General features: G+C 40.5%; 1 protein-coding gene across 4 annotated transcripts in view; it reads left to right on the top strand.

Moving 5' to 3' along the window:
- LOC120510681 (sine oculis binding protein homolog) overlaps positions 1–25,995 on the top strand; it is a 113,916-nt gene that overhangs the window by 23,277 nt on the left and 64,644 nt on the right. For all 4 annotated transcript variants that reach the window (XM_039726747.1, XM_039726727.1, XM_039726756.1 and 1 more), the window contains one exon: positions 384–535. In XM_039726747.1, coding sequence (XP_039582681.1) covers positions 384–535 — 152 coding nt within the window. The remainder of the gene's footprint in view (positions 1–383; positions 536–25,995) is intronic.

Raw genomic sequence — 25,995 nt, 5'->3', positions numbered from 1 at the left:
CAGACTGTAAGTAACAACAAAACAGCAATACCCACTAAACCTTCAGTCTTGGTTACTCATTTAATAAAGAGTCCTGCGCTCTTAAGCATGCTAAAGAGTTCTTGAGATTTACAGACCTTTTCAGCAGTGCACAATTTTTGGAGGTAATCATCTTTTCCAGCCATTTTAGAAGCTTTGCCAGGCTGCTGAGTGTGGCTGGCACAGGCCACTGGCTGCCTGAGGACGAAGGTGGTGGTCACAGGCAGGCACAGTTCTGCTCTCTGGCAGTGAGGGAGTTAGCAATGAGATGAGCTGGTGCTGCTTGTATCTAAGAGTAAGTGTGCAGATGTCTGAGGAAGGTGTTTGCATCTCATGTAAACATTGTTCTTATATTTTTGTTGTAGAAGATGATGTGTCAAATGTACAAATAATGTGTGCCTGGTGCCAGAAAGTTGGAATCAAGCGCTATTCCCTGAGTATGGGAAGTGAAGTGAAATGCTTCTGCAGCGAGAAGTGCTTTGCAGCTTGCCGAAGAGCATATTTCAAGAGAAACAAGGTAAGAGAAATAAGGAAAGATGTAACCTACACAGACATGGCTTTAATCAGGCCCAGCCTGAGCCTCATTTAGCATCTAATAGAAACTCTTTTCTTTTGTTTTCTCTGTTTCACCTAGTCCCACCACTTTCCATCTGTATTGTCTGTTGGACTGTCAGCCCTTTACTAACCTTCTTTCTTTCAGTTTCTCTCAGCTTGATACTTGGGGTTTGTGAGGGTCAGGAAATTTAAATACTAAGAAGCATTAACATGAGACTCTGAATTTGGCCTTAGAGTCTCAGGATACTTCCTACACATAGACAACTAAGAGGAAGTATCCAAGAAATTAGTAGAGAAAGGTTGTGTATGACAGTGCCACCAAGTCCCATGGCATTGGGATCATGGCCAGTGGTAAATGCTTTTAGGGCCAAAGTCTCAGTCCCATCACAATACTTTTTCACTGCTGCTAGTGAGCTCTAGTTTCATTCTTTAAAAGTATATAATTTTTAATAACTTATCATTGCTACAAAATACAGACACTATACAGTTTTTGGGTTGGGGTAAGCAATGTTAGAACATCTAGAGTAACGTGAATGCCCCTCCTACTCAATTTAAATTTAACTCCATCTCAAATTAGAAGCAGTCCTAATATTGAATGTCTACAAAAATTGCTGTAATCACTGAAGCACAGTGTCTGAAAATGCCCTCTAGGTTACTTCAGCAGCTGTTTTTCTGCAGCAGTATTTGTAGCGTGTCATTTAAAGAAAAATAGAAAAAAAACACCTGAAATTTTTAGTTGTTAAAAAGTAACCATGTCCTTTTTATGCTTAATAGTGTGAGTCTTTAGGTGACTTTATTATCTTAGAAATGTTTATCATTCATAAAGCTCTTTACATTTTGGCTTCCTAAGTGATGCCATTTACCCTCATGCTTCAGGCCATTCCAAGCCTGTCAAGTTCAAACTGACTTCAAGTCTCTAAATCTGGTCTTTTACATCTGTCATAATAACAAATAAGCACATATGGTTTCTAGACTTAAGATGCAATGTTAGAGCAAATTAACCTCCTTTATAAATTTGGGTCACATCATCCTGCAAACCCCCCCCCAAAAAAAAAAAAAAAAAAACAGCCTGAAGAATTAGGTTGCAAAAATCAGTAGAGTGGAATTTTAGTGGCAGTCTTGGAGAATCAAGCTCATAGTGTCTACTGGAGCAGACAGACAAGTAAAAGTCACATGAGTATTCTGTGAAGAGTGTTGTTTACATTCTTCTTATCTAGAAAAAGTGTAGAGGAGGGAAATACATGCTCCTTAGATGCTCCTCATTTGAAAATAAATCCACGTGGATGTATGTGCATGTGCACATGTGCACTTCTGTCACATGCAGTTCTGTGTGCCCTACAATGTGCAGGGCACAGTCCAGACGCTCTGGGCTGACAGGATACAGATCTCTGTCAGCTGATGCTCCTGCGACTTCCAGGCACAAATTTACATGGATAAGATACTTCCTAGTAATGGAGGCATTGTCAGTGATCCTGGTTAGGTGGTCCTGTGTGACCAGAACTGATGAGTACCAGATAATTTGGGAAACCTTGGAGAGGCAGATGAAAGGAATTGATGTATTCTTTCTCATCTACAGCTTAGATCCTGAAATAAGAGATTTAGATCTCCACTAAATGAAAATAAATGCATGTTAACATAATGCATAGATGTACTTCAACCTTCTAGTAACCCATTAGTAGTAGAATTCAGTAATAGTTTATGACCATGAATTCAATCAGTGAGGCAGTATATGAAAAAGTTCCCTTTTTCCTGACTTACTATTTATTACCCTTGTGCTTTATTGGAGGCCTTCTTGTCCTTGTATTATGAGAAAGGATGAATTAGAGCTTCATGTTCTCCTTGGTTCCCTTTCCTACACCTCTGTTAGCTTCTTCTGGGAGATGCCAAATATTTCCATCCAGAAAGATGTCTGTATTCATTATTTTGTATGTGTATAGACACACACACACACATATACAAATATATGCACACATACGTATATAAACACAATAGATGTTCCTAATATTTTCATATACCAGCATATCCCAGTGAAATGTCCTATTATTCACTAAAGAGGTTTCAAACTAACAAAATGTCATGTGGGAGGACTTGGCAAAACATGGTGAGAAAACATTATCATGTTGATTGGCTCTGCTTCAAAGCTAAGCCAGTGAGTTGAATTTTCTTTCTCTTTGGACCTGTGGAACCTGTAATTTCACAGGATTTGACTGAGCAGAGGAAATCTGTAGCTGCCCCTTGCATGTATGTTTATGGCATTAGATTATCTGGGATCAGAATATTTAGGAAGTGCTGTTGTTAAATGAAGACAAGCACAGTAGAACTTACGCTTCTGGTTTTGCACTTCACCTGTTAGTAACAGAGTGGAGTCTTGAGGAATAAGATCAAAAGAACCAGGATGCAATAGCTTCAGATTTAACTGCTGACCTTTGCTCTGTTACTGCTATTCCAACAGCATACCTGTCTTCTCCCTGACTCTAATGCTTATTTATGTATTTTAAGGAGTTATGCCACTCTACACTTTCTCATTTTTCAAACAGAGGAGCAAAACAGTCACGTTTCACCTGCCTTATGCATGTTTTAAACAGGGATCTCTGCCACAATATAGTGTTGTATTACATTAAATATGTACAGCTGCTGCATTTCTGGGAGCTGATAGGACTTTGTGGTCACTTTATTTAAAGCTTGAGTTTCCTAATGGATCACGTTAAACAGTCTTCCCTCCCTCCCCTAGATAAGAAGTGCTGTAATAAGTGCTTGCCTGAGTTGATAGGACTGTTTAAGCAGTAAAGAGTTAGTCATCACTAATGCCTTAAAACAGCACTAAGTAATGCTGTGAATTATCCATCCCTGAATGGCAATTGCTGTGTTCAGAATGAGGACTTTTGTAACCATTCTAATAAAAAAAAAAATTATTCCCATACACAGGACAAATGCACACTACAGTGCTGCATGCCACAGATTCCCAAGTGGGAGAAGGCTTGGCATGAGCCCACCCTGCAGTGTCCTGAAAGTGCTCCACAAAGCCCCAGGTCAGCTGGGCACTGGCTGCTCCCAACTTCTAACTCCTTCTCAGCCCTTTCCTCCACTAGGTTTGGCAAGAGTACCAACACACTGGAATAAGCTGGTGCCTTCCTGGCCTTGGGAGCTGTGAACCCAAGGTGTTAAGTCCGAGGTGCCTATCAGGCTTTCCTGCCTTTTGTCCTGCTGGAGTCTTGTCTATTTGTGCTCTGGAAGCTGGGTCCCTGTGTCCTCTGCATCCATGCATAGCCAGGGCTGTCAGGGACCCTCATGCCTGGAATGGGAATTTTGTAAGGACGAAGTTTGGTGCAACCTTAAGTTGCTTTTCTTATAAGAAATGCAAATTTTGCTCCAGGTATTTTAAAGTCATGACCATTTAAAATTATATCAGCCAGCAGCCATGCCTTGCAGGAATAGAAAATATATATGTTTTGAAATTATAAAGGCTCCCTCAACAGAATAAGTTTATCTAAATTATTAGTAATAAATGAACAAAAATTTGAGGCTTTTACCCCATCAAGCAAAACCCAAAGTATTTAGACAAGATCCAATTTAGAAAGAAGATGAAAATTAACACCACTGCCACCACCAAACACAAATAACCCGAATATGCATTCCTGCTCCTGTTTGTCCAATTTGCTTGGTCAAATGCACATAATGAATTTTGTATAATGACAACCTGCTGTGTATAATAATACCGATTAAAAGGAACCACTGCTGGAAAAGCAACCATTTGCGACTAATGCTAGTACCCAAAGATATAAGATTTGGATGCCTCCTTCTTAGATTTGATTTTAGAGGCCAACTAATACAAAGTTAAGTACCAAAGAGTCACGTAAGGGCAAAAAGCACTAGACCACTAAGTTTCAGAATATTAAATTTAAAGGGAACAGTTGGACTCATAATTTCATCCAGTGAGTCTGAAGCTTGAAAAGATTAATTTTGAAATTAAATTGTTTGACTCAATGGGTCAGAAAACAAATTTATTATGACCAAGTAGCCAAACATAGAACTAGGACTGACTTCGAAGAGGCTATAAACTCTGTTCACAGATATATTAAAGAGTAATTTACTTGATTTGACTGAGACTTTGGAGACATAGCGACTGCAAGGTTCTCAGGCAGTATTTTATACTTGACCTTGTCCCTGCTTCGCACTGTCTCACCATTAGGAAAAAAGATAGATGTTTCTGTTTACAGAGCAGTCCAGTTTCATTCATACTAATAAACAAAAAGGCCTAAATCAAAAAGTAAAAGTAAGCTACTCTGTAGCACCATGAAGATGTAAACAAAGATGACCCTTTTCTCCCTGTAAAGTGGTGGGCAACACTGTGTGCTAGTAGTGCAGACAGGGAGTGTGGTTCAGGGTCCTTTATCTCATCTGTGTGGCAAAAATGAATGTAAACTATCAAATGGAGCTGTAAGAAGTCATACACATTTATTTAGTTCTGAATTCTGTTGCATTAGGCAACTCCTCACATTTTCAAGCTCTATTTAAGATGATAAAGAGCATGCAACATCATATAGCTGTAGTGCTCTTGGCTGCATAATTTTTTGGTTAATTAATATCTATCACTAAGTGATAATATGGACGTTTAGATACAAACATGTGCTATAAACTGGGAGTAAACAGCAGCTATCATTCCCCAGAATTATTACTGAGGATTGTTAGAGAAAGTTCTCCTGATTTCAAGCTTAATTGTGCAGCCCAACAGTGCATGAGAGATATTTAACAATCTCACTGTTAAGTCAATGAGTAATGGCAGAAAAAAAGCTACTTTCATCTCTTTCTTATGCATCTACAAAATTTAATTTGTAAAGTGATCATTATTCATTGAAATTCGGAAAATTGCTTAGAGCAACTTGATGCAAATAATGCTCTGACCAAAAAAAGGAAAGCTTAGCTGTTCCTTTAGACTCCCTTTCTATAGTTGAAACACATGGGGCTCTGAATAGAAAATCTATTTCTCCTAGAGATTTAACTTGCGTTAATCAGGTGTTCAGAAAGGTCAGTGCAGAGCAGGTGTCCCACCATCTTTGCTTGCAGTTGCCTGTATTTGGTTCTGTGGAGCTGTAGAGAAAAGCAGGATTCAATAAATGGTTCCCAAAGTGCCGTTTGCGTAGAGCGTGCGTGCGTGCATTTGTGTGTGCACATCTGCGTGTGTGTGTGCGCCTATCTGCCACGGCAGCCAACTGAAAAGGTTTCCTGCAAACGCTTGAAGGTAGAGGGGGAAAAGACAACAAACATCTCCATAGCTGTGATTGCTTTGTTGAGAGATAAATGAGCGCTGATGAGTGAATGCAGATGAGACGCTGAGTCTGCAGGGGAAACAGCTCAAGTGTGGGGCACAATTGCAAACTTCTTTGAGGAACTGGCTGGAGAAGGAGGGATAAGGAAAAGAGCCTCATTCAGAAGATGTTTTTAAAGTTTGTGGAGGGTTGAAGGCTGCAGATAGTGACCAAGAATCTGGAGACTGAAATATTAAGAAAATCCTGAGGTGTGAAAAAAATGGCTGGTATTGGTCAAAAGAAGACTGGCATCATTGTCTTGCTGTCTTTGGCTGGCCTGGTTATTTACAGGATGCTAAACCCAGAGATCTCATAGAACTGCTTCCCTAAACAAGAGCTAGGATTTTTTGTGCTTAGAAGAGGCAAATGAAATTGCAAATTCACCTGCTGAGGCTATCAGTCAGAATATCTCACTGCTCACCCACAACAAAGCAAAATGCATTGCCATTGCAAACAATGAAATGGGCAGCAGCACCTGACTGATGCCACCAGTGACTTAATGAAGGGATCTGGCAAACCCAGCGTGCTTGTCAGTTTGCAAACTCAATGGACATTTTAATGTCCATCTGCTGCCATTTAATACTATAAATTTGAATCAAATTCCCATTGTCTGAATTACTAGCAGGTATCCAATCCAATTAAAAGGCGTGTTCACTTTTAATTTTAACCACCATGTCACATTACACCAGTCGTGTTGCATTCTGGCTGCTTTGGTTCTATCAAGATGAATATGCTAATTACAGCTGCCTCTTGGGGGGCAGGCATTTGATTCAAACAAAGCTACCAGTTTATGTGAGGTGTCCTCACATCAGTTTTGGACAGCTTCAACGATTGCGCTTTTCCTTTTTCCCAGAAGCAAGTTTTGTTTACATACAGATGGCACAACAAAAACCACTAATTGTGTTAGGACTTGACTGGAAATGCTTTTAAGTTTCTTGCACACTGGGTGAATACAGTTTAGAGCAATGACTTGGATTTAAACAGATGTTCTGACACCTTGGTATTGGAGAAGTGAAAGAAGTTGCTACCTGCAGAGTGACTGAGCGAGAAATATGGCCAGTAACCATTTTTCTGGAGGTTACTAAAGAGCTTTACTGAGATCTTAAATCACTTAGGATGAATTTTTGAAGGGGAGAGGAGGATACTAGAAGATAACGGACATTTTGCTCCTTTAAAAATTTGGCAAGATAGACTTCATAGTCTGCATCCATGATATTTTACATCACCAAGGGATTTTCAATTAAAGAGTTTAAATGAATAACAATAATGCATTCAGAAAATAAGCATATATTATACATACCAGTACTTACTTTACCTCTGAACCCCTTTGGTTCCAACCTATGTGAGCTAGCCAATTGCTCAAAAAAATGTTGCTCTCCTCTGTTTCATGTCTCAGCTCAGGTTGCCTTAGATTAACCTTGGCTTTTATGAAATTAGGCAACTTCCAGCTTTGTTTTCACATGCTCAACACAGAATGAGCATCAAGAACAGTCCTTGTTCTGACAAAAGCTTAGGGTAGATCTCCAAAGTGAATCTAATTTGCACAGACTATATTTGGTGCCACTCTTCCCTTTCCTAATGAACACATCAATCATTAATACTAATATGAGCTGGGCAAATAAAGAAATGCATATTAAATGTTTGTTCAAAAATATCATGACATTTGAATAAATTATTGCCTTAATGGCATCTGTTCATTTATCAGTCAGCTCATTAACTTAGGGAAATATTGAAAGGGAGGTTGAGTATTTTTTTCACTCTATATATTTTTATTTGAAAACCAAAATTAAGCAAATATGGTTTTCAAAAATGTGTTTGGATTAGGAACAATGTTGTGAGCAACACCATTCGTACACACTTCTGAAAGGGTGTGTGGAATACAGAAATTGGAATTAATGGCGTAGTTTGACGAGGCAAAATTCCACCCAGGCAGGGTAGCATGGTGGGCAGAAGTAAAAAACCTGAGAGGCCCAGATGAAGGTGGAAGGTAATTTCTAGTCCTAAAGTGTCTCAGGAGATGACATTGCTGTCACATTTCACAAGTGGCAAAGTAATTTGTGCAGGTGAGGCAGCAATTCGGTGGTGTTGCGGCATTTCTTGTCAGCTGACAGTCTGTATTTAATCACTCCATTACACTCCCAGTGTGGGGCTTTCCTCTCCATCAGCCATAGGAATCTTGCAATAAATTCAAGGATGAAACTGAGTCAGACCAAGGGAGTAAATCATGTTGTCTATCTTTTTGGCCCCTTCTAGCCAGGAGAGTTTCATCCCTTTAGGTTTGTTTGGAAACGTCTGCTGGTTTATGGGAAGCCTGGAGAAACCCTTACACCCATTAACCTTGAGTCTGGCCTTGTGAGTTTAAATGAGGCTAGGAGAGGCCAAATGGATATAACTTATAATCTGCTGGATGAACAGGAAAATGTACTACTGGGGATTGTTAGTTGAAGTCAGTTTCTTGCCATAAATCAAGCCGTGCTCACTGTGCAGGCATTAAACTTGATGGAAGAATGAGGTGGGTTTTATAGAGAAAAAATCTGAAAATGTAAAATGTCTTCCCAGTAGAAAATTGTTTCTCCAATAATGCTTGATCACTTGGTGACCAGACAAATTCAGTGACTGGCTGTGCTCTGTCAAAACCCCAAGCATTTACAGCTCACCTGTTTGAATTTAAGTTGAAAGTCAACATATGTTGTGAGTTGTCAGACTTGTTGAAATTTTGTATCTTAAATAAATGTACTCATCTGTTCAGTAATATTTAGAAACAGCCATTTGATTGTGTGCAGAGGTGGGGAGCATGTGTCCTCAGCTGTTTTTGGTTTATTTACTCTCCAGCCTAAGAAGCAGGAGGCCAGACCTGCCGCTGTCGCACAGAGGGGCTGGCAGAGATGCTCGGGCAGGAGCCAGTCCTTTGGCTGGCACACACGGGATGAGGGGGAGACGTGGCTCTGAGCATCTCTCCAGCCCTTCTCCAGGCTTTGTGAGGGAAAGGGCCTTTAGTGGGACATGGTAGCCTGGTGCAGCTTTCCTGGGGAGCGTGGGAAACCACTGAGGACTCAGCACCTCCATTAGACTGGCCGAGTGCAGTGATTTTCCTCTTACCACATGGATGGATGCAGCACTGCAGTGTCCTGTGTGCCTATGGACCTTTTCTCCCTTGAAATCTGGAGTCTCAAATGAAAAAGGAAACCTGTTGAATTAGAAATCAAACAACTCAGTCTCAATAATTCTTTATTATTTTTAATTTAGCCCCCAGGCTTTCACGGTTGTGGTGCACAGTGCTACTGAAAATTAGGTGGAAGAGAGTTCCTAGAACTAGAAACATAAGTCTTAAAAGATTAATCTAGAGATTGAAGCAGTGCACTGACATTTAAATATTTATGGGGAGAAAGGTTTGAACTATTTCATTGTGTACTATTAAAATAATGGTTGACTTTGGCTATTGTTGAATGGTCCAGTCTCATACCTCCTTTTGCAGAAGCAATTTATCATTATCACTGCCTTGATCAGGCAACTCCCTATGAGTTTTGACTAATGTACAAGCATTAAAAGAACAAGTAGCTGTACTACTGACTTCAGTGTGTGAAGGTGATAACTTCATCCTGAGGAAAAAGGACCAGAAGCTCTGAAAGAGGAGGTTCTAAAATGTCAAGGAAAAGAGTTAAACAAGAAAAGGTTTAAAAAGAGGGGAAAAAGAAGCGTTGAATCTCTCTGGAGGCTATTTAAGAACACCATATTAGATGCACAGATGGTATGTATACCTCTGAGCAAGGAAAAGTAGAAAGGGGAGAGTAAATCTGGCATAGTTAAGTGAGGAAGTGCATAAGCTTAAAGGGACACTGTCAACTTAAAAATCACACTTTTACTGGAAAATTTGTTACCTACTACTGTTACAAACAACACCTATGATTACTGTAACTGAAAGATGAGACAAAAAACTCCCTCTGCTTTTTTGTGTACTTTCTTTGGGCCTGATCCAGATTCCATTGGCATCAGCGGGTGACATCCCACTGCTTGCAATTAGCTTTAGATCAGGCCCTGTGCATATTTGCCCTGTACATTGTGTACATGCAATTCAATTATTTTGCATCTGGTCTGTTTTCCTATTGTTTCTGTGGTTTTTCACACAGCAAGAGAGGAAAAAACCTTTTTTTTTTTCCAGATTGGAAGTGTGGTTATTAAATGATGGAAATGCCACCAGGGTCCTAGGCATACATGTAGCAGAAATACCAAATGTTTTGCCTTTTTAAGACAAAACACTTCCTTCAAAACATTTGAAAACATGATCAATCAGTTATAGCTAAAGGTTCCTGAGGTGGAGTCCAGAAATTATCTGAAAGGTGCAGGTGCCAGGCAGTGTAGGAAGTATAGAACAAGTGGCTCTGTAGAAAACAAAAAGCCACCTGTAAGTCCCCTGTGCCTGTAAGCCATCCAGCCATGGCTCTGACCTCTTCTGAAAAAGTGAAACAGCAGAGAAAAGAAATTAAATTTCCTGTGTCCATCTTCACCGCAGAGGATGATGAGGAAATTCCTGTCCCAAGGACGCTATCCACAGGAAATCAGAGTGTGGCCTTATAACAGAAATTGCAGTCTCTTAGGATGAAGTTACGGAGCAACTTCAGCAACTCGAGAGCAGTAAATCACCAGGAGCAGATGGTGCTCAGCCGAGTGTTCCTAAGGAAATAAAAGTGTGAAGCAGCAGAGATATTGACAAGGATCTGCAATATATCATTAAAACCAGCAACTGTTCCTGAAAATTTGGAAGTCTTTTGTATGGTGCTTAAAAAAAATAAGCAAAACAAAAACAAAAAAAGAAAAGGAGACATAAGGTTACTTTCTTCTTGAGCACAGGAAATGAGAGTTCCTAAATAATTTTTATTTAATTTGCTTAACAGCAGAATAAAGTAACTTCAGTTAGGCATGACCTGGTAGGTAGTAACACTGTAAAGAACAGCTGGGATATAATTTTTATACATAACAGCTTTTAGACAAAAATATTAGGTAATTATTTGGACTCAGGATCATGTTTGCTGGATAAGATTAATTGGTTTTGATGTGTTATTTGATGTCTATAGATAGTTTGATGCCCTCCATGGAAGCAGTGAATGCAGCATACCTCAGTCCATGTTTTCATAGGAAGCTGGACGTTTAAATAAGAAAGTGCTTGCATTGAAAAGGGCTCAAGTTTCCTGCCAAAAGACAAATTACTTTATAATGCTGAGGAGTGTTTTCTTATGTGCTACACAAAATTTTAATTCAATTTTCTTGAGAAAAATGAATTATATTTTAAGAAAAAAAATTGGATGTTCTAACAAAAGGCAGATACTCGATGCACAAACCCACTCAAGCACATTCCTGTTTTCTGCAGTTATACCACATGGGAAAGGAGTGGTACAGAGGTTTTGCCCAGCAAACACGGCTGCTGTGTATACATGCACGGAAATCAGCTGAGGGAGGCAAATTAGAAGTTCTAATGGATTTGAAATTTAGTAAAGCACTTGAAATGGCATCTCATGAAATCTTACCCTCAGATTAATTCAAATTGCTTTGGATGTGAACACTGTCAAGTGGCCTGAAAACAGACTCAAGGAATGAAGTAAAGGGTGGTGATAAAGAGCAGCATATCAGGTTGTGGATAGAGAAGTGCCAGAGGGACTTTCGTGAGGTTGGTCTTGTTTCATATTTCATTAATGATCTCCAGGAGAGAACAGAGAACAAGTTCACAAACTCTGCAGCTGATACTGAGCTAGGAGAAGTTGCAGATACCAGACAGGACAGAAAATAATTCTCTGGAGTAATTAGAAAGAATGAAAAAATCCAACTTGTACTTTTCCAAAAGCAAGATATTATGCCAAGGGGGGACAAAAAAGCAACCTGAAAAAAATATCCTAGGGGAATGAGTGAAGCTAGAAGACAACCTGAAGCTGAGGATAGGAGAAGGGCAATAAGTTGGGTGATGCAGTTTAAATGGTAATTAAATGGGCAAGGGTCTGGGGTAGTAGTGTTGAGGAGGATAGTTGGGTGGTTGCTGTAATGTGGATAGAACAAGGGGTGGCAAAATTTGGAAAGAGTTTGGATATGCAGAGTTCAGTGATGAGACTAATCAAAGATGCTTTCAGGAATACAAAAATGTTAAGCCTGTGGAGAAGGAGTAGAGGGCTGGACCAGAGGTTCATCTTTTACAGTTTTGATGTACAATACTTTGAGGTGTTAGCACTTGTAGCTGGGGCCTGAAATGAGCTGGTTTGCTGGGACTGACTAAGCTGGGAAAAGCAAACACTAGTAAACACAGTGGCTGGTACTGGCAGGGGGATACGTACACTGTCCTCTGTGTATTTTCTGTCTGCTGCAGAAATGAAGGGACAGCATGCTCGGATTCAGCAGGAGCTATTAATTGCCAAAAGTACACCGCCCATTTTTAGACTCAACTGTTGCAAATAGTTGAAGGCCTGAGTGACAAGCTGCTGAAATAAACAGGAGTGCTCTGTTTGGAGTAGCACTTGAATTGGTACTAAAATTAAATGGTGTAGTTACAGAGGTTTGATAAAGCTGATTACTATTAGCAAAGTGTATTGCTAAACCAAGTGAAAGAGCAATAGAAACCAGATATCATTCATGAGAGATGATGCCTGCTGTGTCAGCCCCAGATGCATCCTGTGACTGTGTAGACTGTAGGATATTTTTCATTCCTTCCTTCAGGTATTGGCTGTTGTCAGCTGCAGTTTGGCAGATGAGATGAACAAATGGGCTGATCACTATGGTGAGACCCATCTTCCTCATCAGAGTGGTTGCACTGCTGGCACAGCAAGCATGAAGGGCTCTGTGACATAATCCAGATCCAGATTAACGTGTCCCATTTGGTTGGGCAAATACATAGATGGTGTAAACAGGCAGAGCTTTATTAAAATAAACGAGGCTACTTGGATCAGCAGTAATTTTGGCCCAATGTAGGAGTTGTAATAACTCCATTTAGTTCTTACTGGGTCTGCAGAGCAGTAGGTTTGGTATAGTCTTGCTGGGGAGTTTTTTGTTAATATCACTCAAATGAAAATGTTTTGTCTCACTTTCAGTTATTCTCAAGTCTCTCTTAAAAATTTTCAGCCTTCATAATGCAGTTGTCAGGGTCACCACACTGCTCTTTTGGAGTATTTTGAAAATGTCAATATTTTCAAGTATTTGCTGTTGGTGAAAATATGGAAAGTGTAAAAGACTTCTTATAAAAAGACTAAAGCAGTATGTGAGGTTGTGTTCAATCTCACACAATAAGGGCTGTTTTTAAAGAAGGGTCATGTAGAGCTCTAATTCATTATATCTGGACATCTCAGCATAAAATGTAGTGTGTAGCAGCTTCACTATGTTTACCTTATCCAAAGAACACAGTAGAGCTATTACAGCATTTCACCTAGTTTGTAAGTTGTTTCCTAAAATTGATTTCCTAAAGACAGCTTACAGCAAATGTGGTTATTTTGAGCTTTTTATTTCTTCAGCCTTGAATTTAGGCGTGAATAACTCAATACAAATTGCAGAACAGAATATGCAATAGCATGCTGACCACCAGTTTCAAAACAAAGGAAGTATTTTGATCTTGTGAGTGTCAGGGGCAATATTTCCACTGGAGTCAGTAGGATGAGAACTGAATGACAAACTTCAAGCCAGTGGTGGCATTACAACAGGAAAAATGAGGAATTTGATGTTTGTGCTCTACAACTTTTTGCTGATAAAGCTGTATAAGGTATTTTAAATTTAACCTAATTTATATTAAATAAAATAAAGCTCAGGTTTGCAGCAGTTAGGCTGGATAGCTCTTTATGCTCCAGTAGCCCAGGGCAGGGAGGTAGTGCACGTTTTTCTTCCTTTACCATTCTGCCTTATCCTTTCCCTTATTAAATGGAACCTTTCTAGCCTTCACAATACAGCTGCCAAACTTTTAACCTCTCTTTGGCTATGTCTTCCTACATTTCCTATCCTCTTTCTGCATTTTCATTGGCAAGGTTAAGATAAGGTATGGCATTTTCTGTTCCCTATTGTGTTCTGTATCTGCAGTATGTCTTATATTGTCTTAAGGATATTTTCTTAGGTTGCTTTTTTTCATTGAAAGGTGCTGAGGAGAGGAGATTCTCAGTTGTTTTTTTCTCTGTGCCCTTAATGGGGTTAACTTACCACCCCATTAAACAGACATTTCTTATGTGCAATTGTGATTGCTGGAATGTAGGTTGCTATTATTAATCATCTTTCCATCCTTGCTGTTACATTAATCATGTGAGGAGACATGGGCGTAAGTTTGGATCCAACAGGATGACAACTTCTTGTTCATGGTGATCTGAAATTCAACCCGTGAAGCAAAGAATGACTTTTACAAGTCATTTTCATGTTTGCCAGTTTTGAAGGCAGCTCTGTGCCATTTTGCAGTACTCCATGCTAATTATGACCTGTGTGGATTTAGGGATTTCATGAATAATACAAGAGAAGCAGGAGCAGTTGGGAAAAAAAAAAAAACAACAAACCACCCGGTTTCACACGTTGTTTGTGTCAGGGCTTGGTAATGGATTTACCCTCAAACAGAGTCAGCACTAAGAAGACATTCTGGTTTGCAGGGCCTCACACTGCGCACGCAGGAGTCATTTCAGTTTTGCACGCACGGCGCTCTGGCTGCTCTCCCTTTGTTTCCAAAGCGCGCGTGCTCTGCCGCATACATGTGCCCTCCCATATTCCTACAGGAAATCTACTTTCACGCCCGGGAGGGAAAAAGTCTAGCGTGTTTGCTGCATGTTCCTTCGGGAAGCAGACGAGCAAAGAGGACAGTACAGCTGTAGACATTCTGCACGGAGATAATCAGTGCCCCAGCAGGAGCACCTTCTCCACACAGCTGTACAATTCCCTTTGCTCCCTAGAAGGCACTGCACCCTACGTGCAGTTTCCAAGCTACATTTAACACAATTGCCCATCAGCACTTAGGAAGCAGTTACCACAGAAACCCAGCAGAGACCAATTAGTCACATGATTAAATTAATTAAAATAACCCAGGGTATCTGCCATCTTGCTTCTTTCTGCTATGCATAGCGCATGACCCAGGCAGAGATGTAATTGGGTAGCATTATTGTGCCTTTTAATCCTAGAATCATCTTCATACTGTACTGTAGGTGGTCTTTGATTTTTCCTTTTCCACGGGTCTACATAAATCCCCTCCCAGAGATCCGTCTTATTCCCCTGCTGCAGAGACGCTTTATTCGTTTTCTGGAGATCTGTGTTATTACACAAAAAAAATTCTCCAGCCTCCTCAATAAGCCAAGTAGTATCGAATTTACAAAACATCAGATTTAACAACAGCAAGATTTGTTATGTTTGGGATAAGAGGATTTGGAAACATTTTGAATTGCACAGCTAAGACTTTTGGAGGTCTTTAATGACAGCTCTAACAATACTTGCCAGGGAGAGCTCTGTAATATGTATTAGCACTTGACCTGAGAATTGTAAAGCACTAAGAAAAGACTGTATGTTGTGTCTTCATTTCACAAGTAATACTGTTACTGCAGTGGGGCGCATTTAAGTGGAACAAGCTGTCTGCCTTGTAATTCTGCTTCCTGGGAAAGGCAGGCAGTTTGGTTTCCTCCCTCGCTTTTGAAACCTAGAAGCGCACAGTCATATTCTAACTTAGTAAATCAGTGCTTTGTCCTTGGTCGTTTGGCTGCCCTGATAATGGCATCCCCTGAATATCCATGTCAACTAGGGCTTTCCTCTATTATGCCAGTGTCATACTTCTGCATGCACACAAATCATCTCTACCTGAAGCGGCATAAAACACAGAACATTGCAATTTCCATCTCTTCAGAGATTTGCTGGTGACTGCTCTGAAGTTACCTTGATCCATAGCACCAAAAGAAAAGGAAAATTAATACTATTTCTGGCCCCAGAGTAGAGAGCAGCTTGCCTCTCCAAAGCAGATTCCATACAAACAGACTTGACAAAATAGCATGCATAAATTACACGGCCCTGATGCATTAATTCGTGCCTAACAGAGCAAGTGGCAACAACACTACATCTACAATGGGTGGGTATAAGATGGAAGAAATGAAATCTGTGGGTTAATGTATAAATAATCAACTGTTACGGAATTTGCAAATATTATGGAAGAAAACTAGCAGGTTTTGCGTGTGCTGTATTGCTAAAGCGCTGTGCACAAACACATTTGCCAGGCTTAACTGGCTCTGAGTAGCCTGTCAGGAAGGATGTACACGTTTGGCAGTGCCCAGGCACAGATGCTCCAATATGAGATAGGGCCTGGTTGTGAGATGAGGTCTCTGTCTACCAGAGTGGCAAAAGTGAGCCTCCAACGAGTCATAGCACACTTCACAAGGTGAAACAAGCCTTGTGCCAGGTATAATGTGGTCTGTGGTTTTATAGACCTTATCCCCAGCTGGCCAATGTCCCCTGCATCCAGGACACATGTATGTGCACACACAAATTACCAGGCATAAGTGACACTGGCGTTCTGAGTGTTTCCATTTTGCTTGTGTTTTAGTTGTCATCATTTACGTCATGCATCACGGGCTGCTGGAGTGTGCACAATACCTGTGGAAAGGTTGACTGTCTCACTGTGTTTGAGCTTGCTATTTTTGCAGTAAGTGACAATAGGAACACTGGGAAAGAAATTCTCCATGGGATCACCCTGTTTTACACTTGTTGTAGTCCCATAGAAATTAGTTTAATTACGTTCCCATAAAACTGAGGTTAACTAGAGGCAAATCTGGTTGAAAGATTGTAGGTACAGCAGCCATGTGCTCTTGTTTCCAGAATTGAAAAAATGTCCCATAAATAAACTCATGAAAAGAATCATAAGAAGAAAGCTTTCCACTCTGTATTTAAAGTACTGTTTCAACAAATCTGTCTGCGAAGTTCTCAAAGCTTTTCTTCCTTTATAATACAGATGAAAAGGGTTTTTTTCAGACCTGAGTGAGGAAAAGTTTTGGCTGTGTTTTCTTGTCATGCTACATAAAATACACGTGTCTGAAAGCAGAGAACAGGCTCTTCTGTAACAGCTAAAGTGACAGCAAAGGCTGAGGTGGCTGTTTTGAAGTCTCCAATATAAATAGGAAGGGAATGGGTTTTCTTTGATGTGCAGGAGCTCTGTGTTCTTGATACAATTTTCTTGGTATGGTTTCTGGCTTCTCTCAGGGAACAGACAGGCCTCCTTATCTGAGTATTATGGAGGAGTGAGTAGTGATGGAAATATGGGTCCCTCTCCCAGCTGTCCTTGGAGTGGGGTTCATAAATGAGAGAGCAGGGACTGAAGTGGGTCAGTACATATCTCTGTGCCCTAGCTGCATTTGGGAGGGATGTGCCAGCCTCTTCCCACACCAGGAGACAGAGCAGTTCATAGGGACCCTTCTGAGGTACAGCCACTGCTGCTGGAATGGTCACTCCAGGAGCAGGCAGATTAGAGGTAGGGATTGCAGAAAAACACAAGCACTGGAGACTAAAGGACATAATGTTTTCGATGTGGAGGTATCGAGCAGGATCAGCAGGATTCCAGCTTCCTTCGTAAAAAGGTGAAAAAATTATATTTGGCCTCCTTGAAATAAGAAAAAGGGAGGATATAAAAGGAAACTTGATAAAGTGCAAGTAATTTTGAAATAACTCTTGTGAGTGAATGGTCCAAACACACAGTGAATTACACGTGAAAATAAATGAGAGCAAATTAAGATAGTAAAAGAATTTTGGTAAAATATTTTCTGCTTACCACCATAAGCAAATCAAAGAACAAAGAGCTGTATCATAGCAATTTGATTTTCCTAGATGTTGTAAACCCCTCATCTTCCAGGAAGTGTGGTGGGGCTTACAGCTGGACATCCACATCTGGGAAAGTCAGGTCATCTTCAGCCTTTAGTTTGAAGGCAGGCTGAAGCGAGTAGGAAGCTTGAGCTGAGTGGCAGTAAGTGATAAGCATTTGGCTTGCATGTTTTTAAACAGGAGGAATGGATAAAGCATGTACTCCTGAATCATTTATGTATGGATTTTTTTTTGTGTGGTAGAGGACACGTAAGGTAGTCTTCAGAGCCTAAGTAAATAGTCTAATGCATTGCATGAGAAGGAGTGCCACTGAAAGAGAAATTCAGTGCTCTCTCAGTCAGGAAGAAGGTAATCTAGGTGATAGGAGGTTAATTTTGGGGGGATTTCTTTTTGATAGAAATCACTGCTGGTAGTTCAGAAAGAGCTGGTGAACCCACAGCAGTGTGATATCCAGGATTCATCTATTCCTAATCTCTCCACTCATTTGTATCCCTAAAATGGCTCTGACATTGAACTAGTTAGGGCAGAAATAACCTCCTGGAGGTTATCCAGGCATTACCCTACAATGCAAGAGGGTTTGTTTAATTTAATTGTAGTCTATGATCATAGTGTTACTAGATAAAAACATATAAAAAATAGTCTGAGAGACTGTAAGGAGGTACTTCTCTTTTGGTACATTTGAATAGCTCTCCTCAACTCCTTGAAGTTCAGAAAGTTTAAAAGAATAACAAAAAGTTCACAAACTTTCCCAGATTGTGTATAGAATTGTGGGGTTGAATTCTGGTCATTCTAATCAGTTTGTCTCGAGTGATTTCAATAGAGTAAGTTTGGGTTTGTTTTTTTTTTTTTGAGCAGCTGTATTCACAAGTGGACAATTGCTTTAAGCATGTTAGTATGAAGGATGTTGCTGGTGTTCTTGATTAGAAACAGCATGAAATTTTGGATAAATATCAGGTGAGAACTATCTAACTAAAAGCTGAGAACAGATTCCTAGTCAGCTGGGATAAAGGAAGGTCCAGGTGATTCCAGTTCAGACATATTCAGCTTGTTCTGAGGCCATTTGGATAGGATCCAGTTTCCGTATCCTCTATGGCTTGTATTATCATTCAGCCTTTATTTGAACTGGAGGAGAAGTCATTCTGCTGATGTCTGTTTCTCAAGAATTGCTTTGTCTGAAGGCCCAACACTTTTGACTTCTCTCAGAAGCATTTCCATTAGTCTTGATTTCCTGTGCCCATCCTTGTCTCCCTCCTGCCAACAGCTTCTGATTGCTCCCTTGGCTTTCCCTGTCTGTCATACCTGCTCTCTGTACCTGCCCTTATGAACCCCAGCACTTCCTACATGCCACTGACACCTACTGTGAATTCCGCAGGAAATCACAGGAAAACTGTTTCTAAATTCCATATAACTAAGGCTTTCTTCCCTGCCTGGAAGCACTACCTTGTCTTTTAACCTATATTTATACAAATTCCTTGTGTTAGGAAGCTATAGTACCTGTGTGCCTGTTATTGCCCTGATATTGCTAGTAGACTCATAATACGATGGCAGCACAGTGTGGCTCTGCCTCAGGAGCTGACTGCCACTGCAGGTGGCAAGGGGCAAATGCCAAATAGGTAATGCTTTTATGTGTGTGCTTTCAACAGATTCTTAGTGGTGTTATTGTTTTCTGTAGAAAGACGGCTGGTCCCCATGAGGAACAAATAGTGATTCATGGGAAAATTTCATTTTATGAATGTGGTCTGTGGATTGTCATGGCCCTTTTGCTCTCCATCTGTCCTTTTTGCTTCCCTCTGGTCCCAAGCACCATGGCTGTCCTTTCTACACCTCCTCCAGTCTAAATCCTGGCCCCTTTGAAAGTCAAAGGTGAAACTCGGTTGTAGAAGGGCAGGATTTTAGCCCAGCCGCTGAGCAGATGCCAGCCCCACGTTGTGGAGGGTGTGTGTGGCTCTCTCTGGGATGAGGCAGCAGCTTAGCAGGCTGAGTTAAGGGAGAGCATGCCAGCAAGAGCCAAAGGAGAGGCCGAGGACACTAAAGCAAGACGTGTCAATGTTGTTATTGCTGCCTTTCTGAGCTGCTTACAACACTGCATGCTCCTCTGTCAATTCCACTCAGATTAAAAGCCATGATGGAATGTTCCTTTTTGTGCTTCTGAATGGGAAATCAGAGATTACTTAGACGCCTAATATGTATCTGAAAAGATAAGTGGAGTTTTTTTCCCCTCCTTTGAAGAGTATTGCAAAAAGAAACAGTAGTAATGAACTATCTATAAAATTGTTTCCTTCTCAAGAGAGTTTATTACCCTTCATCTTTCATTATCCTAAGATATTTACAGGTAGCATCTTCATTACCTTGAACATTCCTGCATGCTTGTACAGGCACACAGTGCACAGATGCTTAGAGAGAGTCTCCTTAGTGCCCAAAGACAGGGTATTCTCATTTACTGTTTTCATTTCACTGCACCAAGCTGTGGAGCTGCAGCATAAGCAGCTTCGGACTTACTCAGCCTGTCATATTCAGCGACACACAGAGTTTTGACTGGTCACATTACGTGTCATGTTAAGAGCCTTTTGTCTCCATTCAAGCTTTCTGAAACAAGACAAATTATGATATTTTCCTGTTAATTTCTGTTAATTTCTTTCCTTAATGAGTTTCATTAAAATCAAAGCTTCCGGAAGACTGAGCCATGACAGCTGTCTAAAGACTGTTTCACTTGCTATGGGCTGTTTGGGCTGAATAATTATTTCAGCTTTGTGAGGATTATTTCTTTAAATAAGAACAATGATGCTCTGTTTGGGAAGAGGAACAAATGCTTGGAGTGGTGCAGTATAATTTCATAGCTCTGTCTTGTGGTACTCGATGGCTTTAGGAATACCTGGGAAAAACACATCTCTCTCTGTCTGACATGTTTCTTAATGATTTCACTTAAGGATACAAAGGCAGCTATTTCAGCTGGCAAGAGAAAGAGTGTTTTGGCTTTTAATGAAGCAAATCAATTCTGCAAAAAAGAGAAGGGCTTATTCTTTGCTCTTGCATTGCTGTGAATGTGACCCAAGAAAGAAGGAAAAATCAAATCTTTCTGGCTTGCCATTCGTAAAATATTCCTATAATTTGCAGGCCTGATATTTTGATAAGATAATGGAAAATATTTCAGTTCTTTTATATTACCAGCACTGTAAAATCTTAAAGATGCATTGTGTTTTTCACAGCTATTACAATTAAAAAGGCAAGGCTTTTACAAGATTGTTCAGTCTCTTTGCTGAACTGACCAATTTTTTTTTGACATGGAAATTCTTAAATCAAGGGGTGGGAAGATGGGAATTTTACAGTAGTACACTACTTCCCAGTCTGAACTGGACACTCACCACCTGTTTTCACGAGCTGTTGCACCAAATTCCTTGTCAGAGTTGCAGAAAACCCGGCTGGTTTGACGGAGCTCGTGTTCCTATTGTGAGTCTCAGATTTCAACACCCAAATAGTAGATTTTTGTTTGGGGAAAGTGAGCATATTCTGAGATTTAGGGACACCTTCTCAACTTCCTAAATCCTTGTTCCCTGACCCCGGTTTCTAATCCTCTGTCCTTCCTGGTGCTGATTTTATCACACTACTCTTATTCCTTGAAGAATAGAGGCCAGTGACCTCTGCTTAAAATGAGATTGTAGTTAAGAAAGTGGTTATTTAGAAAAACAGCACCTTCTCGTTTAACAAAGGAATTCTGCATGCTCTATGGGCTTCCTGTGTTGACCCAGATGGATCTTGTCCCTGTCACTGTGCCTGGAGAATGACCAGATGCCTTCCCACCTCAGTAAGAATCATCAGGGTAATGGTCAGGAAAGCCTGACAGACAGATTTTTTATTACCAGGAGTGAAAATCTTTGAAAGGACACAGCTTAATTTTTGAGCTACAGGTTGATTTTATAAGACACACAGCAAAGCACAACCCTGTCTGGCCTCAGAAAGCCACTGCTATAATGGAAAACAAAGCCGAGCATATCTGATGTAGTCACTGTCAAAGGGGGAGACTTTCAGAGCTGGTCTGAGACAGCAGTCGCTGCCTGATGGATACTCAGGACACAGTAGGGGTCAAAGTGTTTAAGGTAATTGTGAACTGGCCAGTGACAGCTGAAGATCTGCAGTGAACTTGGAGCTTGGACAGTTTCACAGGGAGGAGCCTCTCCCACCAACAAGCTGCTGCACATCAAGCAAAGGTGCCACTTTTTGTTCCTTTCTGATGGACAGCTGCAGCATCCAGAGAGGTGCATGCTCTCCTCAGGGGAGGAAAGGCACCCACAAAGGCACATGAAAGCCGGGTGGGTGGTCCCGCACCACATGAGCCCCTTCCTCCATGGAGCACCCACGAAGGGAGCCACCCTACAGGAACACCACATCTGGGCAGCCCTGATGCAGCTGGGCATTTGTAACCTGTCATCATCACAGCTCTGGAATGAGGGAAAGTGTTTCCTTTGCTCCTTTTGCCAAGCCTGAAATTTCTGAAAGCACAGGATGAAATTAAGCAACTGATTTCCCTGAAAAAAACCCCCAAAATGGACCTTGTTTGCTTAACTTATACCAGGTCTTCTAAAATCCAAGCCAAAGTGACTTTGTTAGAGAGAATTGCATGGGCTCTTGACTCCAACACTGTTGTATAAATCCAGAATCACACCAAAATTTCCTTCTGTCATGTCTTAATTACCGTTGTGACATACAGTATGGGAAATTTCAGCAAGAAGTTTCAGTTCCTCTTAAAACTTTCCTCTAATGAAAAATGTGAAATAAATGAAAGGAATGAATGAAAAATATTAGCATCATAAAATCAGTCACAATTAAACACTTTTCCCAAGAGACATGCTGTCTTTCTAGTGAGTTGTTGGTTTGTTTTGCTTCAGTTCAGTTCTTTGCCTCTGTCTTTACTGTTTCATGATGTTTTACTGCAGAGACTTGGTTTCCAACCATGAAAGCTATTTCAGATTTGCTGAGAACCCCACAGCTTCTGTGCCCTGGGAGCCTGTGGAATGAAAGCCTTTGAGTGCATGATGGGCTTGGCTCTGCCACTTTCTGCTCCATGGCTAAAAGTAGCAGGCATAAAAATTTGCTGCCTTCCTTACTGAGTGACAGCTTTTAGAAATCAGCCATTCTGCATGTTATATGTAACAAACATAAAGGATCTGGGTGCTTTGTTATCAGAGAATTTTAGTATGGTTTGTTTTGGAAAGAAATGCCAAGAACATCCAGTTCCAGCTCCCCTGCCATAGGCAGGAACACCTCCCAGCTCCAGGTTGCTCAGGGTCCAACTCCAACCTGGCCTTGAACACTTCCAGACAGGGATGGGGCATCTGTAGCTTCTCTGGGCCAGTGTCTCATCACTCTCATAGTAAAGAATTTCTTCCTAATATCCAATATAAACCTACCCTCTTTCAGTTTAAAGACAATCCCTTTTCACATATGGAGAGGGGATACTCTTGGAGGGATGTTGAGAGTTTACAAACATGTTGGTCACTTTTTCACAATAATTGCCGCTGCCCAGTACCCAGCCTGGCAGACAAATTCCAGATTTCTGGGCTTTCAGCCTCGGTGAATCTGGAACCCAGTTAGTTTTAGCATATATTGTCTAGCTGCCTCTCAGTGATGTGAGAGCACTTAATTGAATGTAATCCATGAAAGATTTATTCTCCTGATCAGCTTACTTGTGATTTTAGACTCATCAGATTCCAGCTGTTGCTTAAATCTATTCAGCCATCAAGCCTGTCAATTTTATTGTGAGTATTCCAGGTCTGTTCCCTGCCATGGCCTAGATATGGGTCTCCTATTAGTCTGTTTTGCTTTTAAGTCAATCTAGAATAACACAGGTTATTCTGGTGTGTGTAGGGATGAGTAACGATGTGTGGGAGAAAAAAAAAAAGGTAGTTTAGAAACTCCTTTTCTGTAGAACTTCTGCTTCCTGCAGTGATCTGTCTACAGCAAGCACCCAGTGACCAAGAGGGATGAAAAATGACAAAAAAAGGAAATAAAATTTACATAGGCTTCTGTGAGCTCTCACAGCATTTGACCAGCCATAGCTACGTGTGGCAGCTCCACTCTTTTGTGAAGCAACTGTTGTAGCTGCTTCACAACAGTCGTAGTTTTAGGATGTTTAGGATGTTAATTAACTTTAAAGTTTCTAATTACTTCCTGTGAGTGATGGAACTAAACCTAGAGATTCATGTTCATGCATGCATTTATGCACATAATGAATCTGTTGTATCTTTTCCTCAGAACCAGCTAAAAAGAAATGGCATATCTTGGCACAGCCAAGGGTTTTTCTTCTTTTCCATTACTACATTCTATTTTCCATGTCCCAGAACTACATAAATGTTGCCACATTCCACCTGTTACCAGGCCAGTGACTGACAGTAGCAAGAGACTGTGGTTTTGGGAATATTACATTATATTATATTATTATGTTATTGAAGGTAATTTTGAAAGTCCTTTAAAACTAGTAAAACTGTAGTATTAAAGTTTATAAAAAATGTGTCCAAGGCTAGTATTTTTTTTAATCTCATTTTTAGTGAAGCATGTTTTAAAGGTTCTGCTCAGGGTCCAGACAAATTCATTTCCTAGTATCTCCAGCTGCCCTTTCCCTTCCTGTTCATATGCTTTAGGGAAAGTCTCTTAGTAGTTGGTAATATTCTAGCAAGCTCTCATTCCAGAAGTGGTGTTTTCCAGGATGCTCATTTGTAATTGTCTGAATTCCTCTGAGCAACGCCACGTTCCTTAGATTGAGAGAGAAAGATTTAAACCCCTGCTGAAAGCCATCACAAGAGTGATGACATTTCTGGTTGCTTCACATATCTCTAGGAGTGCAATCTAAGTTGATTTCCTAGATGACCATGTAGTTGAACTCAGAAATGCAGGTAAAATTGAAGAAAAGAAAACTAGGAGTCAGAGTGAAATTTATTTCTGTTGTACTCATTATATGTGCATGTTTTCCTGTGGATATTTGTGTGTTTTGAATTTAGTTGTCTCTTTTTGGCTCGAGTCAGGATATTCAAAGTTGTTGAATTTCAAGAGTGCTGAACTTTCTCACAACAGGCATAGATTCCTAGAATTTTTTTTGTGGTATGAACAGACAGCTGGAAGGCCAGAAAAGCTGTGACCTCCTGGCTTTCAAAAGCCCTTCAATGACAAACCTTTCCTAGAGCATGTGTGAGGAGAAAAGCTAATCTGTGTCCAGTACCATCAGGAGATACACACCTGTGTTTTTCCCTGCCCCCTCTCAGCCCAAGTATGGCTGTGCTTACTGTAAAAGTTAAATGCAGCTCCCATCTCTGAAGTCTCTTACCAGTCTCAGAAGGAATTTAATTACCTTTTTCTGGAGTATAAAACACTCCAATGATATAAATGATAAATGGTAAATGATAGCCCCAGCTAATTTCCATGGGTTACTTTCAAGGTTTGAAAACAGATCCAGAGTTCCCATTTCCAAAATAAATTCCTGGAGTTTGGCTGCAGGGAGGCCTGAGTGTCTGAAAACTGCAGCTGAGGTCACCCTGCAGGCCAGGCTCATGGGTGCTTGCATCAAGGCCATGTCTGTTCCTTGGAACTACTCTCATGTGGGAGTGCTTGTGCTGCTGTTGTTAGTGGCTGATGAATGTGTCTTTCCAAAAGGCATTACACTCCTCCTGGAAGAGTGCATGGTTTTGACCTGCACATCACCCAGCTTGGTGACTTGTTCTGCAAAAGAGTTATTTTAAAAAAACATTTTTTGCATTTATTGAAACTCTAGCTTTTTACATTGTGAGAGACAGTGGGTAGTTAATGGATAGCTACTAGCTGCTTTTGCTTGGGTAACAATTATATGGGAGCAAAAATATACCAAATATTTTGGTATCATAAAAATATAGCATACTACATAAACTACTATCATATCCACTGTCTCTCTTTTAAAAAAATTTAAGTGGGTAAGTCCTTGTTGTTGAATATCTTGTGTAAGAGCTGTTCCAAAACTCTGATTGCCTTTCACTGATACTATTTCCTCTAGTGCAGACCACGGCCAGGTTTTAAGGAGCATGCCATGTATTTAAAATAACTTTTGAAAAAGAAAGTTTACCCAGTGTGGACATGCAATTAAAGTCAGTTGTTGAAAAGGAACTAACATCAGCAGCAAGTAGAGCTTGAGGCAAAACCTTGTTATTTTTCCCTTCCCTTGCTTCTCTTTTATTTTAATATATTTGATAGGAGGGGTGTTTGCGGTAAAATTAAGGGCCTTAAATTGCACCTTCCTGTCTGTCTTCCCCCCAAAGTGTGACAGTCATGTCCCCCTTCCCCTTTGCTGTGGAGTGGCCAGGGTGTCACCATC

Source organism: Passer montanus, unplaced genomic scaffold (assembly GCF_014805655.1).
Source record: "Passer montanus isolate IOZ18808 unplaced genomic scaffold, ASM1480565v1 scaffold11, whole genome shotgun sequence".
NCBI lineage: Eukaryota > Metazoa > Chordata > Aves > Passeriformes > Passeridae > Passer > Passer montanus.
Note: the sequence above shows the minus strand (reverse complement) of the source record. Positions and strands in the feature narration are given on the sequence as shown.